At 40.0% G+C, this 19,426-nt stretch overlaps 1 protein-coding gene across 8 annotated transcripts in view; it reads right to left on the reverse strand.

The window, feature by feature from the left end:
• Positions 1-6,467: 6,467 nt before the first annotated feature.
• The window catches only part of LOC117403691 (single-stranded DNA-binding protein 2), a 108,704-nt gene continuing 95,745 nt past the window's right edge, over positions 6,468-19,426 (reverse strand). For 4 of the 8 annotated variants that reach the window (XM_034928277.2, XM_034928273.2, XM_034928280.2 and 1 more), the window contains 6 exons: positions 18,192-18,246; positions 16,774-16,844; positions 15,994-16,072; positions 15,217-15,245; positions 11,936-12,034; positions 6,468-9,321 (listed from right to left, as the gene is read on the reverse strand). In XM_034928277.2, the coding sequence (XP_034784168.1) occupies positions 9,292-9,321; positions 11,936-12,034; positions 15,217-15,245; positions 15,994-16,072; positions 16,774-16,844; positions 18,192-18,246 (363 nt within the window). In that variant the 3' untranslated portion in view covers positions 6,468-9,291. The remainder of the gene's footprint in view (positions 9,322-11,935; positions 12,035-15,216; positions 15,246-15,993; positions 16,073-16,773; positions 16,845-18,191; positions 18,247-19,426) is intronic. The other 4 variants (XM_034928281.2, XM_034928279.2, XM_058986779.1 and 1 more) reach the window with 1 other exon arrangement.

The raw sequence follows: 19,426 nt of genomic DNA on the forward strand, positions 1-19,426 counted from the left end.
TAAGACTTGTAAGCAGAGATTTCTTTAACTGTTACAGTTCTTCATCCTCAGAGAATGGATGTATTATAAATATGTATAATTTTTTTTAATTAAATATATGTTTGCTATAACATGTGTTTCTTTCAAAAGTGCAAACTGGAGACATACCTGGTGAATGGAGGTGCACAGCAGGATTTAGGGAATTTTTTTGTTAGATACAACTGAAATTACAACAGCAACAAAGAGTAAGAGGATTCATTTTCAATCTCAGGGACTAGTCTATTAAATGCACGTGCAAGAAGTGGAAAACAGAACATAGAGGGCACTCTGTGTTTGCAAATCAAAGGTACACAGGTCAAAGACACACGTGGAATGTACAGAACAGCACACTGTTTACCTTTTAACGGCTGGGTGGGCAATGTGTTCAGGGTGAAAGAGCAGCATTTACTTGCACCTCCTCAACCTCAACCTCAAGCATTGAAGAGGGTAGGGGGGGGGGAGGCTGGTTTCAAAGCCATTACAGCTTGCAGTTGCCTCAGCCCCTTCCCTTTGAAAAGGTGCAGATCTGCAGGGACTGATGGTATCGTTTATTTTTTCATTAGTTATGTCTTGAGCTTCATTCTCCAGCCTGCCCCTTGCCCGGTTCTTTTCGTAGATAGTCCTGCGAGTGCAGCTGCTGACAGGAGAGATGTTCCACTCCTATTCTTCCTCATTGTCGTAGCCATTTGCTGCCAAACAGCTCCTTGCTGTTAGCAGTCCCCTACGCAGCAGTACGGCCGAAACGTTTCTGAGACAAGACTATTACCCGTAGATTTACTTGCTTCCCCTGAATCGACTTTCTTTGCTTTGCCTAAATGTGCGAGGGGATCGTACTGTGGTGATCACTGCATATTTCTGAAGTGTGCTGTTCAACTGATATGTCAGACTACATATTAATGCAGAGATGCAGCCAAGGGGCTTGGACAGAAAATTAGAAACAGCTGCATTAATACTGTCAGTACAGGATATGCGAGTAATCAAATCAATCAGTTCTTCATGTGCTCTGAATAATAGAATAGAAAAAACGTTAAGATTAAAACCTGATGCAGTGTGCATTATAATAAACAACACATGGGCTGCAGAATTAGTAGAAAGTACATCTTGTAATTCACTGTTGCACATCTGGCATATATATATATATATATATATATATATATATATATATATATATATATATATATATATATATATACAGTGCCTTACCAAAGTATTCAGACCCCTGACCAATTCTCTCATATTACTGAATTACAAATGGTACATTGAAATTTCGTTCTGTTTGATATTTTATTTTAAAACACTGAAACTCAAAATCAATTATTGTAAGGTGACATTGGTTTTATGTTGGAAAATATTTTTAAGAAAAATAAATTTCTGAAATATCTTCCTTGCATAAGTATTCAACCCCCACACATTAATATTTGGTAGAGCCACCTTTCGCTGCAATAACAGCTTTAAGTCTTTTGGGGTAAGTATGTACCAGCTTTGCACACAGTGTCGGAGTGATTTTGGCCCATTCTTCTTGGCAGATTTGCTCCAGGTTGTTCAGGTTGGTTGGACAACGCTTGTGGACCGCAATTTTCAAAAAGTGCCACAAATTCTCAATGGGATTGATATCAGGACTTTGACTGGGCCACTGTAGGACATTCACCTTTTTGTTCTTGAGCCACTCCAATGTTGCTTTGGCCTTGTGCTTGGGATCATTGTCCTGCTGAAAGGTGAATTTCCTCCCAAGATTCAGTTTTTTAGCGGACTGAAGCAGGTTCTCTGTATTTTGCTCCATCCATTCTTCCTTCAATTTTAACAAGATGCCCAGTCCCTGCTGATAAGAAGCATCCCCACAGCATGATGCTGCCACCACCATACTTCACTGTAGGGATGGTGTGTCTTGAGGCGTGGGCAGTGTTAGGTTTGCACCACACATAGTGCTTTGAGTTTTGGCCAAAAAGCTCTTAGTCTCATCTGACCACAAAACCTTTTCCCACATCGCAGCTGGGTCACTCTCATGCTTTCTGGCAAACTCCAGACGTGCTTTCAGATGGTACTTTTTGAGTAACGGCTTCTTTCTTGCCACCCTCCCATACAGGCCAGTGTTATGCAGAGCTCTTGATATGGTTGACTGGTGCACCATTACTCCACTCCCAGCCACTGAACTCTGTAGCTCCTTCAAAGTGAGTGTTGGCCTCTCTGTGGCTTCTCTCACAAGTCTCCTTCTTGTTTGAGTGCTGAGTTTTGAGGGACGGCCTTTTCTTGGCAGTGCCTGGGTGGTGTGATGCAGCTTCCACTTCATGATTATTGATCCAACTGTGCTCACTGGGATATCCAAACACTTGGATATTATTTTGTACCCTTTCCCTAATCTATGCATTTGTATTACTTTATCTCTAACTTCTGTAGAATGCTCTTTGGTCTTCATTTTCCTTCAGATTCACAGCCTGACCAATGATCTTTCAACAGTGGGGTTTTTATCCAGAAAATGTGACAGCAACTTTAATGGTTCACAGGTGGAGGCCAATGGTAACGTAATTGTGTCCTCGTTAGGGCAATTTCTTTCATCGGTGTAAACTGGGAGCTTCCACAGCACAGGGGTTGAATACTTATGCAAGCAAGATATTTCAGTTTTTTATTTTTCTTAAAAATATTTCCCAACATAAAACCAATGTCACCTTACAATAATTGATTCTGAGTTTCAGTGTTTTAAAATAAAATATCAAACAGAACGAAATTTCAATGTACCATTTGTAATTCAGTAATATGAGAGAATTGGTCAGGGGTCTGAATACTTTTGCAAGGCACTGTATATATACACACACACACACACACAGTATATCTTTGATTTTGACATTTATTAAATGGTTGGAATTTAGGCACAGGGTTCAAGGTCCCCTTTGAACAGGGATACCTGTATCCTAAAAGAGGATTTGATCAAATGTGATGGTTAAAATTCTTAGTTTTGGGCATTGTGATCACATACCTAGTCATATTAACAATGAGTTCAGGAGCACATTCTCTGAAGAGAACACTCTGTTTGCAAGCCTTATCATGAGAGAAGTACACTTGCACTTCCTAGGACAGTTCATCTTTGGGGTCAATGGGGTCAAAGCATGTCAGTCATTACAGGAAGCAGCTGGATGGTTCGAAACAGGAATACCAGGTGAAATAAACAAGATAGGGCAAGTATAACAGACCCAGGCATGCACCTGGAGAGATTTTGTAACTGAATGTGGTACCAGATACAATTTAAAAAACAATAGTGAAAATGACAAGTTTCTTTTAACACGTTTCTTTCAAGGCTGCAATCGTGAGACCTACAAAGCTAATGGAAGTGTAGATCTAGAGCCATGGAATCACAGTAGTCTGCCTCATACTGACCTGGGGAATATGAGCAGGTGCATCCAAAAGAAAAACAGCTTCTGTATATATGCCTCTATCATGACAAACCGATACATTCAGCATTTAACCTATTCCCATTTAGAAAACTGCTTCTGCAAAAAACATGACCCTCAAGTCATTTACAGCTCTAGGTGTACAACAGATAAAGCGACAAATCATTTCTGTGGGCTACTCTTCATGGCTGACAAAAGTCACATTCTAGACCTGATTCGTTGGTTAAGTCACTCACAAATAAATGTTGACCTGCCAACAGGTCAGGAACATTGCCTGGAGCTAGAGCTTGGGACACTGCACATTCTGTACACAATAATCAATACCTTTTACAGGAATAGCAATGAACACAGATATGTGAAGCTTCAAGTGCCATACTAAATTGCTATCTCTGTCTAAGCACTGTTCAATGCTACTTGTGCACGGAGCACTGCTACCTTGGCTAAAAGGATTTAGCAACAGAAATGTTACTATAACGTAACCAATTTTCATCACAAGAGGAGGAAAGACAAGATGGGTAAATGTTGTAAGCAGCAAAGTGAGAGATATGTTTGGGCTCCAGCTCAGTCATCTGGGAGGCAGAGTTGAGGGTCGTCCTGGTAAAAACGAAATTCATGAAAACCAAAACGTTTGTGGGTTATGAAGAATTTCCACCAATAATCACCTTTTTTAAAACTGTATTTAGAGCTGCATGAACCAATTATTCAGCTCTCCACAGGTGAGACTCATTCCAAGTGAAACAAGTGAAGAAACAGCTGCTTGGGTTTGTGTGGATTGCTGTTCTCCAGTCCTAGAAAAGCAGCAATCATCATAAATCCAAGCAGCTGTTTCTTCACTTCTTTCACTTTGGATGGTAAATTAGCCCGATCAACACCAATGATCCTCACTTGATTGTCCGCACTCGATTTCTGTGGGGAGCACAACCCCAATAATCGGTTCGTGCAGCACTGTTATTTTCCATGAAAATTGTTTTTGATGGTAACATTAATCTGAAATTACGGGATTACACAATTTTCCAGGACACCCTTCATTTTATCTGCGTGTTATTCTATTTAATTGTTTTATTTAATTGTTTTTAGTTTTTGATTTGTTTAACAAAGATAGTGGTCCACTATGCCGCACTGGTTTAGTCCCAAGCAATCTACCAGCAATCCCCTGTGCTTTCACTACCTCCCAAGCAATCCACCAGCAATCCCCTGTGCTTTCACTACCTCCCAAGCAATCCACCAGCAATCCCCTGTGCTTTCACTACCTCCCAAGCAATCCCGTGCTTTCACTACCTCCCAAGCAATCTACCAGCAATACCCTGCTTTCACTACCTCCCAAGCAATCCACCAGCAATACTCTGTGCTTTCACTACCTCCCAAGCAATCCACCAGCAATCCCCTGTGCTTTCACTACCTCCCAAGCAATCCACCAGCAATCCCGTGCTTTCACTACCTCCCAAGCAATCCACCAGCAATCCCGTGCTTTCACTACCTCCCAAGCAATCCCGTGCTTTCACTACCTCCCAAGCAATCCACCAGCAATACCCTGCTTTCACTACCTCCCAAGCAATCCACCAGCAATCCCGTGCTTTCACTACCTCCCAAGCAATCCACCAGCAATACCCTGTGCTTTCACTACCTCCCAAGCAATCCACCAGCAATACCCTGTGCTTTCACTACCTCCCAAGCAATCCACCAGCAATACTCTGTGCTTTCACTACCTCCCAAGCAATCCACCAGCAATACCCTGTGCTTTCACTACCTCCCAAGAAATCCACCAGCAATACCCTGTGCTTTCACTACCTCCCAAGCAATCCACCAGCAATCCCGAGCTTTCACTACCTCCCAAGCAATCCACCAGCAATATCCTGTGCTTTCGCAATGACTAGTTACTAAGTTACTAACATGTTATTATAATGTATGCAGATATTTCCCATCAGTTTGCTCCTAATAGCTGGGTTTGTTTCCTCGCTATGCAGTTATTTCCCATCAGTTTGCTCCTAATAGCTGGGTTTGTTTCCTCACTATGCAGTTATTTCCCATCATTTGCTCCTAATAGCTGGGTTTGTTTCCTCACTATGCAGATATTTCCCATCATTTGCTCCTAATAGCTGGGTTTGTTTCCTCACTATGCAGTTATTTCCCATCATTTGCTCCTAATAGCTGGGTTTGTTTCCTCACTATGCAGATATTTCCCATCATTTGCTCCTAATAGCTGGGTTTGTTTCCTCACTATGCAGTTATTTCCCATCAGTTTGCTCCTAATAGCTGGGTTTGTTTCCTCACTATGCAGATATTTCCCATCATTTGCTCCTAATAGCTGGGTTTGTTTCCTCACTATGCAGTTATTTCCCATCAGTTTGCTCCTAATAGCTGGGTTTGTTTCCTCACTATGCAGTTATTTCCCATCAGTTTGCTCCTAATAGCTGGGTTTGTTTCCTCGCTATGCAGATATTTCCCATCAGTTTGCTCCTAATAACTGGGTTTGTTTCCTCACTATGCAGTTATTTCCCATCAGTTTGCTCCTAATAGCTGGGTTTGTTTCCTCACTATGCAGTTATTTCCTATCAGTTTGCTCCTAATAGCTGGGTTTGTTTCCTCACTATGCAGTTATTTCCCATCAGTTTGCTCCTAATAGCTGGGTTTGTTTCCTCACTATGCAGATATTTCCCATCAGTTTGCTCCTAATAGCTGGGTTTGTTTCCTCACTATGCAGTTATTTCCTATCAGTTTGCTCCTAATAGCTGGGTTTGTTTCCTCACTATGCAGTTATTTCCCATCAGTTTGCTCCTAATAGCTGGGTTTGTTTCCTCACTATGCAGTTATTTCCTATCAGTTTGCTCCTAATAGCTGGGTTTGTTTCCTCACTATGACGTTATTTCCCATCATTTTGCTCCTAACAGCTGGGTTTGTTTCCTGTTACTGTGCATTGCATTTTGTATGTCACATTTAATTAGTCGTTTGACTCACGACAGTGACTTTAGATACAGCAAAACAATAATTTGTCCCATCATGCTGTGTGGTTTGTTTGATCTGAACTGACTCATCTGTACTCAAACAAAAACAGAGGACACAGTCATGTTAACAGGGGGGAGAAACTTTATATCAGTATAACCAAAACCCATATTATACTTTTCAGAGTATTTACAGAAACAGAACACAAGGTAAAAAATAAACACGTCACAAATGAAAAAACAAAAACAAAAAAACGCTTGTGGCAAGTCTTTCCATTTACATAAGAGGCTCCCTTATATCTGCAACTCACAGGCTTAAAAAAAAACAAAAAACTGCTAGATGCTATAAAAAAAACAAACAAAAAAACACGTCTTTAACCTATTTCTTAAATAATTCACAAAAAAACACAGGTGAGTTGTACTTTCAATCTATAAAATTACCAAATCACTGCAAAAGAAGATATGAGAAGATAAAAAAATTCACAAGCCTCTTCATCTTTTTTGGTAATAGTGGGCAGTGGTTTGAAAAAAGAAACTGAAGAAAGCCTTTGCATAAAAAAAGTGTTGAAGATTTTCTGGGTTAAAAAAAAGATACATTTTGTGTGACTAATTATTAATACTGACCTACATACATAAACCATGCAATAAAAGGTGAACTAAACATTTTTAAAATAAAAGATACCCCCAAACAATTAAAATATCAAAAGGTGTAATGTTGACATAAAAGGATATGTACAGGGCATGCTTTGCAATTCCAGCACATTGATAGTTTTACACGTATCTTTCACTACAAGACTGGCAAACAAGTTATAGTTTAGGTTGCGTCATCTTTTTTTTTTAATGAATCACAAAAGTTTAATATATCTTAAACAAATTATTACCAAAATGTGCACCAATAAAATCTCTAAAAGGGAACTGATATTGGAATGTACAGTAGATGTTAAATCAAGGGGGAATGGTATAGTCGAAGTCAGGGCTTCTCAAACTCAGTCCTGGGGACCCCGTCTTCTGGTTCTCATTCCAAATGAGCTCTCAATCGCTTAACTACGCCTTTAATTGAACTAATAACTTGCTTAGTTAGACCTTTTTAATTGTTTTCAACAGAGTTCAAGTTACTTATAAAATGGTATAGCTAACTTGAAATCTGCAACTGTTTAAGAGCTGAAAACAAGTAAAATGGTCTAATTTAACAAATTATCAGTTCAATTAAGGGTATAGTTAAGTAATTGAGATTTCAGTTGGAATGAAAACCAGCACACACAGGGGGTCCCCAGGACCGAGTTTGAGAAACTCTGCTCTAAGTGAACTGTGCAAGGTTATCCTATTTTAAAGGAAATATATATTATCTGGGATTTTGGATATATAGTGCTCCCTTGGTTTCAAATGAATGCAAAGTACAGAATCATATTTTGTTCCAGTATAGCCTCTCATCAAAGCCCCCAGTTCACATCTTAGTCTCTCTCCCAAAGTCATTTCTGATATATCTGACTATAAAAGGAGGGACAGAAATAGTCAACCACCTACAACAAAATGGAACACTCAATCTTAGACAAACTTTTCAACACCTTCAATATCTTCCTTAAAGCACTTCAATAGGATTGTTTTTTTCCAGCGTGGAACCAATCCACCTGTATATATGCCATCTGTGAACACTTTTTGAAATGTATATAGTTTAAGATCTTTAGAATATCACCAGTCATCAATCAGGAGCTTGCTGGCACGAATCCTGGGTGTGCCGAGTTGCCGGCCTTGACTGGCGGCCACAGGGAGTGCTGCATTGGTCTTTGCACTCCTGTGGATTGGGCAGGAAAAACGGCTGGACCTCAACTGGTCAGGGGCCCGACAAATCCAGACAAGACCCTTGACGTCAGGGTTCACTAGCTTGGTAACATGCATGGCTTTGGTTCACAGGGTGACGGAGAGGATGGAGGATGCCTGTTGATTATTATTATTATTATTATTATTATTATTATTATTATTATTATTATTATTATTATTATTATTATTAATTTCTTAGAAGACGCCCTTATCCAGGGCGACTTACAATTGTTACAAGATATCACATTATTTTTACATACAATTCCCCATTTATACAGTTGGGTTTTTACTGGAGCAATCTAGGTAAAGTACCTTGCTCAAGGGTACAGCAGCAGTGTCTTCCACCAGGGATTGAACCCACAACCCTCTGGTCAAGAGTCCAAAGCCCTAACCACTACTCCACACTGCTGTCCTCCTGATTGGTAGCACTAGACACTAGTGAGATGACATTACATTGGGTAAAACTGATTAATAATAATACAAATATATCACTGCCATTACTTCTGGACCCTATACTACTGCTGCTGTGTGTCTGGGAGCTGTTACTTTCTAAGTAATAAGGAAAGGCTTTCTTCTGTTTCTTGGCACAGAACAAACTGTTCATTCACAGGATAAATCAATCAATCATTCCTTCCATCGTTAGTATACCCATATACTGCATTCCCTAAACCTTACCTATCTGAAATCAATGAAATAACTTATTTAGCAGTGGTATACACAACACAACATGGATTTCCAGGAAAAAGAAAAAAAATCAAAAACATGTAAACATTGAAAAAATTGAATAATAAAAAAAATCCTTTATTTTTTTCTACTTTAAAGAGGTTTCAGTTACTCTCGATCCATATATCATTTCAGTGTGAGAATATATACAAATAATCATTTTGCAGTTCAGTTCAGGGCGATTCCTAAAATGCAGTTCAGTCTGAGAAGTGCTGTAAAAGAAAAAATAAAAACAAAATAAAAAGTAGTTTGGACCCACTTTCTTCACAGAAATGATAAGAGACAGGAAACAGTGGGTTCAGACGGGACTCCTCACTGTACACTGGATAAATAAATCTTCTCTTGCAGCTCCTCCTCGAAGATGAAGCCTCCTCTCTCTACGCTGGGTGGTGGTGGTGATGAGTAGCTGATCACACGCTCATTGTCATGCTGGGAGAGTACTGCAAGAAAGAAGACCACCCTGTTAGTACTGAATACTGTCCCGGCTTCCAGTCTGATACACAGAAGCATGCTACGAAACACAAAAAAAAAAAATGGCACTTCAATTATGCATGGCATACAAGCGCTCCTCATAAGAGACCATTAGAAAACAAGGCCCCAGGCGGACACAAAATGGTCAATTCGGAGACCACAGAAGAGTTTATACCTTTCTAAAATGCCTTGTTTAGTTAAAAGACCCGTTGCTCAGGTCACCACTGTTAATTAGAACCTGTCTTTAAGGCTCTAGCTGGTAAATTCATTTTCAGTATCACACAGAAACTATGGAAATTCTGCTGTGATTATATTTCTGCAACTGGGCTCTCAGGGTGTGGTTTCTGGCTTGATTAATAAAGCCACCAGTATATTCAACCTTCTATCTTTGGCTACCTGTAAGCAAGCCGGAGCAAGGTGGAAGTTCTGCAAGAGGCCAGTTTAAAGCTGTGCACCAGTAATTTGGTCATCTTGAAACAGTGGTTTCGGTAAATATTAGCTATGGAAGAGATACAATCGCCATTTAAGGTGGGGAGAAATGACCAGTGCACACCTCAAGTGCACCCCACAGTGGTCCTTTTTATACTCGCCTCACAGAAATGTCACCTTGCTCACAGAGAGTGTTAAAAGATAAATACGCTGGTGACTTTCAAATAAAAGATGCCAAATATCCCATGTGCTGAAACAGCAATAAAGGATGATTTAGCATCAGTATCAATAGATAACAATACCGATAGAAAGAATAGATATATTAAGCAAATTCATAAAGCTAGAACACATTGCTTTCAGAATTACTAATAGAACAGAAAATCAAAGGAATATTTTCATCTGCACTTTAAGACTTGTTCATACAGATTGTAGCTTTGCTGTGTTTTAGTGCTGGTTGCTAGTTTAGTAAATTGTGCCTAGTTCAGTGATCAGTCACAGTTATTTTCATCATCTAATTCTGATTACTACCTCTGCAACTGGGTTGAACAAAATGAAAGTTGAGCAAAATGGAACAGATGTCTATGTTTGACATGTTCCAAGTTAAAAGCACCTCACACAGTCCCCTGTTTATTCAAAGGTTAATTATTATGTATTTTTGTAGATGAGGTGGCAATAACGCCAGTACTGTTGGAGACTTGACTGGAGTATCCTGAAAACAACCTCCGCCCCAGCAGGCCTGGGAACAGGACTGACGTGCCACACTGTACCATGTTGTACAGCATCCCACTGCACTTCAAACTAACAAATAAAGTGCTACACTGCTAGTGTAAGAGGTAGGGGGTGCAAAATACTCGTTACTGATACTCGTTATTTTCTCTGAGAAATATTTAAAAAAAATCAGCAGGTACCCAATAAATCCATTCAAATGTGTTGATTTCAAAAAGCTGTCTCACTCACATTCCAATTGCAATGAAGTTCTGCTTTGAGCTAATTGGAAGATTATTTTCCACTCACTGAGGCGCTGCTGTATTGAGGTGCAAACTGTCAACCTTGTGCTTTCCTTGTGTGTGTCTTAACCACTGTACAAAAGGAACAGATCCCTCTGGGTGACTGCACACTCCCCTAGACAACATCGCAACCCCTGGACTTTCAAGCTCGTCTCACATGCATCACACATCCCTGTCTGTTACAATAGCTAAATCAACAGCTAAAGCTGTGAAAGTGAGGAACAGCACTTTAAAATCACAGTCATGAACTGTACTGTACTCATGTACAGTACAAGACATTGACACCTAGTCAGCGCAACAGCAACTTGGAACTTGCTGCTGCTTACTGTATGTCAGCTTTGCATGGGCAGTTTAGAGTGAGTAAGACTATAACACTTATGCAGCAGTGAAGCTTTTATCAGTATCAAGGCTACTGGTTTATGCTATAGTGGATAACTACAACCAGTCCCTAGCCAGTTCATTAAAGCCATGACAATGACATTAAAAAAAAAAAAAAAAAACTGAGCAGCATGAAACCTGGCCTCATCAGTCCAGATGACGGTCAAACAAGCGAGAAACAGAGGGGGTGCAAAGGAGGCGGAACAGCAAAGCAACACAAACTGAAAGGGGACGCGGCATACATAGCCCAGGGTTTAAACAGAGAGTGACAGTGATGAGGGGGTAACCACTGCTCCATAACCAAGGTTACAAATGGGTCAGGGTTTTGACCGGTTGTCTGTGGCGAGCAATGTGCTGGAAGCCTTGTCTTGTGCTCCCACATGGACCTCTACCTGAGATGATGGGGCCAATGTGAGGTTCAAGTGACAGTGTGTTAAAGGCTCTTTCCAGTGCTGTTTAAGGGTGTCGTGGTCAAACTGTTAAGCAGGTGGTGCTGAAAACACCCACCTGTGATCCCATTCCATTCTCTACCATATTCCTCAACAGAGCATACCGTCCTACCTGCGTGAACCCCACCCCTGTAATACTGTGTGCACACACGTATTGTACACAGAGAAAGACAGTTCAGATTGTACCTGTTCCAGGATGCAGACACAGGACTGTGATCAACTTTAACAGGAAACGGCTCTTATTTATTTTCGCTTTTCCTTGATAAAATTGGGCTGATCTAAAATATCTAATATAGCAGAAGAACAAAAGGGCCACCTACACTTTCGCTCTGAAAAGGGTTGAGGAAGTTTCCACCCATCTCCCCGTCGTCCCGCGGAGTGCCAGGCTGATTACTCATACTCATGTTGCTGGGAGAGTTCTGTCCAAAACAAACACAGCACAGCGTAAGAGAGACGTGCAGCAAACACAAGATATGTGTAGCAACCGCAACAGGCTAGAAAGAGTCGTCAAGCCAGTGAAGGTGACAATCAAAACACTGCAGCAGGACTGTTATGCAATGTTGAGGTCGCCATGCCCCCTCATGTGAAAGCCTGCAGTACAGCACGTCAACTAGAGGGGGCCCTTTAAAACAGGCGAGCAGACCCGCACCAGTCTGAAAAAGCTCCATACTACAGCCGGGAGACAGGGGGCTTCTCTCTGGGTTGTGTTATGCCTGCATAATGATCTATTTTTTCCTTACTGGGTATTTTCTTTCTTTCATTGCATGCAGATTTACTGTCTAGAGAAGTGTGTATCATACTGAAGTAACCCACATTCTCCCAGTGATTCTCCATCGTGTTTTTGCATGTGTTCTGCACAGCACTCCACTCACAGGGTTGTGTGAACGGCACTAGGTATGATTCAGCTCCAAGTCCCCTCACAGCCAGTTTCCACTCACTATTAGATATAGGGGAGTTCTCATCTCAGTGCTGCAAAATCAGCTTGTTCTGTCCCTTTATCTGGTCAATGCATCCATGGAGTAGCTGAAACTACTGTGTTCATAATTATTCAATCTATAATATATGGCAGAAATTTAACACACTTGTCAGAAACTGCCCAAGGAGCTTTAATTTGGTTTCAAGATTAACCATCAGCCAAAAAAAACAAAAAAAAAACAATGCTCATCTGTTTCCTAGTAGCTGATTCATCACAAAACTTTGTCAAGCAAATGATACCAATGATTCTGCATCAACAACATGGCTAGGAATCTCATTCTATACCCTCACCACACTGTGGCATCTCATTCTATACCCTCACCACACTATGGAATCTCATTCTATACCCTCACCACACTATGGAATCTCATTCTATACCCTCACAGCACTGTGGAATCTCATTCTATACCCTCACAGCACTGTGGAATCTCATTCTATACCCTCACCACACTGTGGAATCTCATTCTATACCCTCACCACACTGTGGAATCTCATTCTATACCCTCACCACACTGTGGAATCTCATTCTATACCCTCACCACACTGTGGAATCTCATTCTATACCCTCACAGCACTGTGGAATCTCATTCTATACCCTCACCACACTGTGGAATCTCATTCTATACCCTCACCACACTGTGGAATCTCATTCTATACCCTCACCACACTGTGGAATCTCATTCTATACCCTCACAGCACTGTGGAATCTCATTCTATACCCTCACCACACTGTGGAATCTCATTCTATATCCTCACCACACTGTGGAATCTCATTCTATACCCTCACCACACTGTGGAATCTCATTCTATACCCTCACCACACTGTGGAATCTCATTCTATACCCTCACAGCACTGTGGAATCTCATTCTATACCCTCACCACACTGTGGAATCTCATTCTATACCCTCACCACACTGTGGAATCTCATTCTATACCCTCACCACACTGTGGAATCTCATTCTATACCCTCACCACACTGTGGAATCTCATTCTATACCCTCACCACACTGTGGCATCTCATTCTATACCCTGAATGAATACATATTAATGGATCTACTAGAATAGTAATCTAAATACTGCTGTAATTTAAGTCATTAGAACATGACTTTCCCTGGCATTTTACACACTATTACAGCTGCTTTTAAACCACACACATAGATTATACACTGGCTTTGGTCTTCATGGAGTTAACAAATTAAACATGTTAAAAATGACCCTAACTAACATCCACAGACTTCGTCAAGTCTTTTTTATTCCAAATAATGTTTTGTGCCAGACCTCTTATTTGTTCTGCTTCAGGTTTTCTATTTTGTATTGGTTGCTGGTCTATTTTGTATATAAATGACAAACAAGCTCCTTGATGTAGCCAGACATGCACTGTTTACAGAAAATATTGCGCACAGAAGTTCAAGACGGTTTTTAGAGGTGAACTAGCAGGAAATAACCATCAGTTGTTGTTTTGCAATGTTTGTGATTCAGTGTTTCGCAGTACAAACTGATATACTGTAGAAACTGAATTCTGTATACCTACAGGCTAAACTAAAAAGCATCACATTTATCAGTCAGCTTACTGTGGGTGACAGAAATAAATTCATTAATTCACAAGGCTTTTTTCCCCCCTAGTTGTTCTACATAGGTGGTGGACAGAACTAATTATAATTTCAGAAGTAAGAGCAGGAGTCAAATTAACCCAAATGCTGTAGTGAAATAAAACATTATTTCTTCCATTGTATTTATTTTTTTGGTAATGGATTTTTATCAAAAGTTCCCGTGTCTGAAAATGCTCTTCATGCCTTGTTTCTGAATACATGATCACCTAATAACGATACACGACCGATTCTATACAAATTAATCATTACTGCACAAGCCCTGCCATTCCACCTGCTGTAAATATTTAAAGATCCTGCTACTGCAAGCTCTGTCCCTCCAAACCCCTACAACTTTTAACTTGCATAATGAAGTAATTAAAGTCAGTGGACTCCAGAAATGGATTAACCTCCTCACCCAAACCACCTATATTTAACCATTGTACGACTAATTTATTCCTAACATGCTAACCCAGTGTTCTGTTCTCCTTTCAAATCCAGCGCTTTGGGGAGCTATTCCCCGGATGCACTGTCCAGAGTTCTGGAATTCAATGTGAACCTCAAAGATGACTCAATTAATTGTTTAATTAGTTCCATTCCAGTGCTCCAACAGTTTTGAATGAAATGCCCACTATCGCAAGACCCGAGCTCTGCCAAAAAATGTAAATGTGCTTCTGTGGATATGTGCTTCTATGGACCCTCATTTAGTGTAAAAACCACATGTAAAAAAGATAAATAAATAAATAAATAAATAAATAAATAAATAAATAAAATAAAATATGAATGAAGTCAATGCTTTCTGAAACACCGATTCAAATGTATGCAAACGTAACATCTAGAATGAAATACTTAAAGCTTAATACTTCTACTTTAGAGTGGTCAATTTGCCACAAAGGTTTCAGACCCTAAAACATCCTGACAGCCCTTTTTTTCATCGTAAATTTGAAAAAACAAATTCACATTGAAGACGTATTTAACGGTTTCTTAAAATGTTAATTTTTTAAAACTCTTAACTAGAACAATACATGTTGACACCTACCTTGGAAATACTGTCCATGTCTCCTGAGCCTACATTTGAAAACAGAAATTGAAATTATTTTTCACAGTGGGCAGCCTGGAGTTGTAGCTCCACTAACCTACAGTCCACTGTACTCTCTGTAACATTATCACAGCTGCCAGTAAAACTCTAAAAACATGTCTGAACATATCGTTAACAGTACTTATTTCACTTAATTTAGTTTTAATTAGGTCTCACATTAACTGAGAGTCTTGAACAGGCTTTCCCTTTATTATAAACACTAGTAAGGTACACTAGTAAGGCAAACAAAAATCTTAAATAGCTTCTCTCTTTTAAAAAGCAGGAATTCATTTAAATGAACAGGAGACTGTAGTTTATTCAAACCCTGCTAAGTGACCATAATCCGAACCACGCTATCATAACCAAATACATGGCGATAGCAACTGTACAAACCAAAATGATATTTCTGAACTCTCATCTAAGCATGTAAAACATTGACAGCTGTATTTATTTTGGATATTAAAATGCCTATTACTCATTTGATGAAAGTATGAAAAACAATAACACAAAGACAAGAGATTTGTAGCATGGTATAGATTATGATGATCAGAGCTCCAATGAAATGCCTTCATCTCAACAGGATTAGTGAGAGTCTTGTATATAATAAGTGCTATACTTAAAGCAGTGCTAACCAAGGTTTTATACCACACAGAAAAGACAAGGAAAAAAAGGGTTCATCTGAAGAACTATCTTCAAATAAGAAAGTAGGACTTGGAAAGCGTCCCTCCTGATATTTACCTAACGACCCATTCATGTGATGCGGTTCCATTCCTGCCATTCCACCCATGGGGCCATCTGACCCGGGGCCCATTGGGAACTGTTAACGAAACACACAAACAAACAGCTCAGGGCTTCGGTTCATGCAGCAGACCACTGTTCCTGCTGTGGTGCAGCGGGCTGTCAGCATTCTTTCAGGTAGTGCCTGGATCTTTCTTTTTTCTATTGTGGATTTTGCTATGCCGGTCTTTTAAATATTGGTAAGTCATTGTAGCTTATTAAATGTCTTGAGATATACACAGAGAATTCAAAAACAGCAAACAGCTCTATATCCAAGGAGAATCAGGATCCAACAGGATACTCATCAATCATTACAAATACTATATAGAAGATATTAGTGAGTAAGCCATTTCAGATGTCCAGTACTCAAAATGTTCTGCATTTTCCAGTAATTATCAATGTAACTGCTCTCCTAGCCTTTGCTCAGGTATCCCTGAACACACAAATGACCATGTCAATGACGTACAGTACCAGTCTTTCTATATCAATGTGGTGCCGCTGCACTAGAGAGACAGCTTACTCACTATTTTGCATACATTTGAAGAGCACTTTATGGTGCCTGTACCTGATATAGGATTGGGCCATGGTTTGCCCCAATCACAAATTCTTGTTTTACAATATCCTGTATTGCTGTACATACTGGATCAGAATTGATGCCTATAGAAAATGTGCAAACAGTTTTGAAGATCCCTAGGAAAACCCTGAATGTAAACCCACAGGAAGACACAGGTATCTCCTTACATTGGACCTGTTCGCTCCAGGGGGAACTGAATTGATTATAGTGTACATGTTGTCACCGGAGTTTGTAGAGTCTGAAAAAGAAAGAGGACATTTATGAAGAACTACAGGACTCAAATGGTTTTTTGAACTCATTATTGGAAATAGATCCAGTAAAATAATACACATGTATTTTCTACTCCTCTCTTACCTTATATGATGGTTGCATGAATTCAGATTTTTTTTTTCTTTCTTTTAAATAATTGTTTCTCTGTTACTCAGTCTGACTTGCTTTCTATTACTTTATAGCTTTTTTTTTAACCTGATCTTGAGAAATCACATGGCATTGTGATCTTTCAACTCTGTTGACTTCGCCTGCATCAACACTTGACTGTGAAGCAGGGGGAGCCAACAAAGCTACAAATAACATTGTGGTATTAAACAATATTAACTGTATGAAACTAGCAATAAACAGGAGGACAAAAAACTGGAGGACTTCATTATACCCTGAGAAAAAAAATGATGTCCCTTTAGGCAAAAAAACAAACAAAATACCAACAAGCAGTTGAGCTGATGGAAGCGGTTCTGGTGCAGTGCTCAGCTGCAGGTAAATGTTTATTTACTGCTGAGTCACACAGGATGTGCTTGCTGGAATCGATCAGGACAGCTTTTTTCCACTGCTGGAGAATTCTCCAAAGGATTTACTGTACATCCAGAGCTGTGAGAGCATTCGGAGTAATTCAACATCTACCCAATACTATACGACAGGAGGAATCTGTCTGCTGTTCACTTTCATTCGAATTTCAAACCCTGCTGTCCTGCTCTAAAACATCACTGTACAGTGTGGAGAAACAAGCGTCTTGAAGGGTACCTGCAGCAGCAGAGCCAAACGAACGAGTGCATTGAAGTCAGACTCACAGCAGAAGCAGCAAACGACTGACTGACCAAAACACTTGACATACAACAGCTGTCACTAAAGTTTACCATAACAAAAGCATGGTAAAGCATAGGTAAGGAGGTTCAAATCGTAGCTCAGCCACTGATTCACTGTGTGTGACCCTGAGCAAGTCACTTAACCTCCTGGTGCTCCATCCTTCAGATGAGGCGTAAAACAAACAAGCTCCTATTGTAAGTGACTCTGCAGCAGCAGCAGCAGCAGCAGTTGATGATGATGATGATGATGATGATGATGATGATGCATAGTTCACCTCACCTCCTAGTCTCTGTAAGTCGCTTTGGATAAAAGTGTCTGCTAATTGACTAATACTCTGCAAATTTACTGTGGTAAACTTTCACAAGGGAAGCTCCTCTAAAAAGTTTTCAAAGAGGATGCATGCTAGCCACACCGGCTACCTTTGACAATTGTGCCGTTTCTCACAATGCATCAACAGATGGTGCTTAAAATAGGTTGTAAACATGTTGAGTCCTAAATAAGTGTGTACCTGCTGGGCTGGGCATGATGGGTGTCCCTGGAGGACCTCCTCCTCCCGGCGGACCCTGTAAGAGAGAACCAGGACCAGGGATTCAGAGAATTACAGGAGCCAACAGCACAGTGTCGTTATGGGGACCGAACACAATAACAAACATGTCATATGCAACGGGTGAAGCAGAGAGAGAGAGAGAGAGAGAGAGAGAGAGAGAGAGAGAGAGAGAGAGAGAGAGAGAGAGAGAGAGAGAGAGAGAGAGAGAGAGAGAGACAGAGGAGAATATCCTGTTTTCAGACAAATGGCAGACTCAGAGAAACTTGCTGTCCTCCTAGGGGAGGGACGCACAGCTCCACTGGCTGCCAAATATGTAGCCACCTGCCACAACCGGAGGGGCACGCAATTTAATAGTTTCAATATTATTATTTCAATATTTATTTCAATTTATGTATTATTACTATTTATCTTCTATTTTATTTATTATTATTTTGTTACCATGGTTCCTTGTTTGTATATATATGCATCTCTTCATAATATGTATGTAATTGCTTTGGCAACACTGTGGAAAATAAGTCATGCCAATAAAGCACTTTGAATTGAAATTGAATTGAGAGAGAGAGAGAGAGAGAGAGAGAGAGAGAGAGAGAGAGAGAGAGAGAGAGAGGAGAGGAAGAGAGAGACAGAGGAGAGGAGAGGAGAGAGAGATAGAGGAGAGGAGAGGAGAGAGAGAGACACAGAGAGAGAGAGAGAGAGAGAGAGAGAGAGAGAGAGAGAGAGAGAGAAGAATTACACACTGAAAACAAAAGCTCAATAGAACAGCTTTCTGATTCCCAAAACATCAGGTAGTATAATATATTTATATCACTTATTCTAGTCCTGCTATTTGAAATGAAAATGAAAAAACGATAAGATAGGATCTCACACATGTATTAAGAAAATTATCCCAAATACCGTAGTAAATATATCGTATGATCATGTATGTTTGTAAGTGTATTTCTCACTCACTCTTTGCTGTGTCATACGAGTAACAAGAGAAAGTACACTCTCACCTTGATCAGACGTGCCGGATAATATTCTTTATAGCGCCTTTCCTAGGTTTGGTTGGGGAATGAAAAGCATCCTAAAGAGTACCCCTGTGTGTCTCACATATTAAAACAGGCCCAGTGACAGCAGACGTTTTTTTTCCCCCAATACGAAATTCTTAATTTTTGTTATTGTCATTTATTAACAAAAAACAGAATTTTTACCCTCCC

The sequence above is a fragment of the Acipenser ruthenus genome, chromosome 2, assembly GCF_902713425.1.
Source record: "Acipenser ruthenus chromosome 2, fAciRut3.2 maternal haplotype, whole genome shotgun sequence".
Lineage (NCBI taxonomy): Eukaryota > Metazoa > Chordata > Actinopteri > Acipenseriformes > Acipenseridae > Acipenser > Acipenser ruthenus.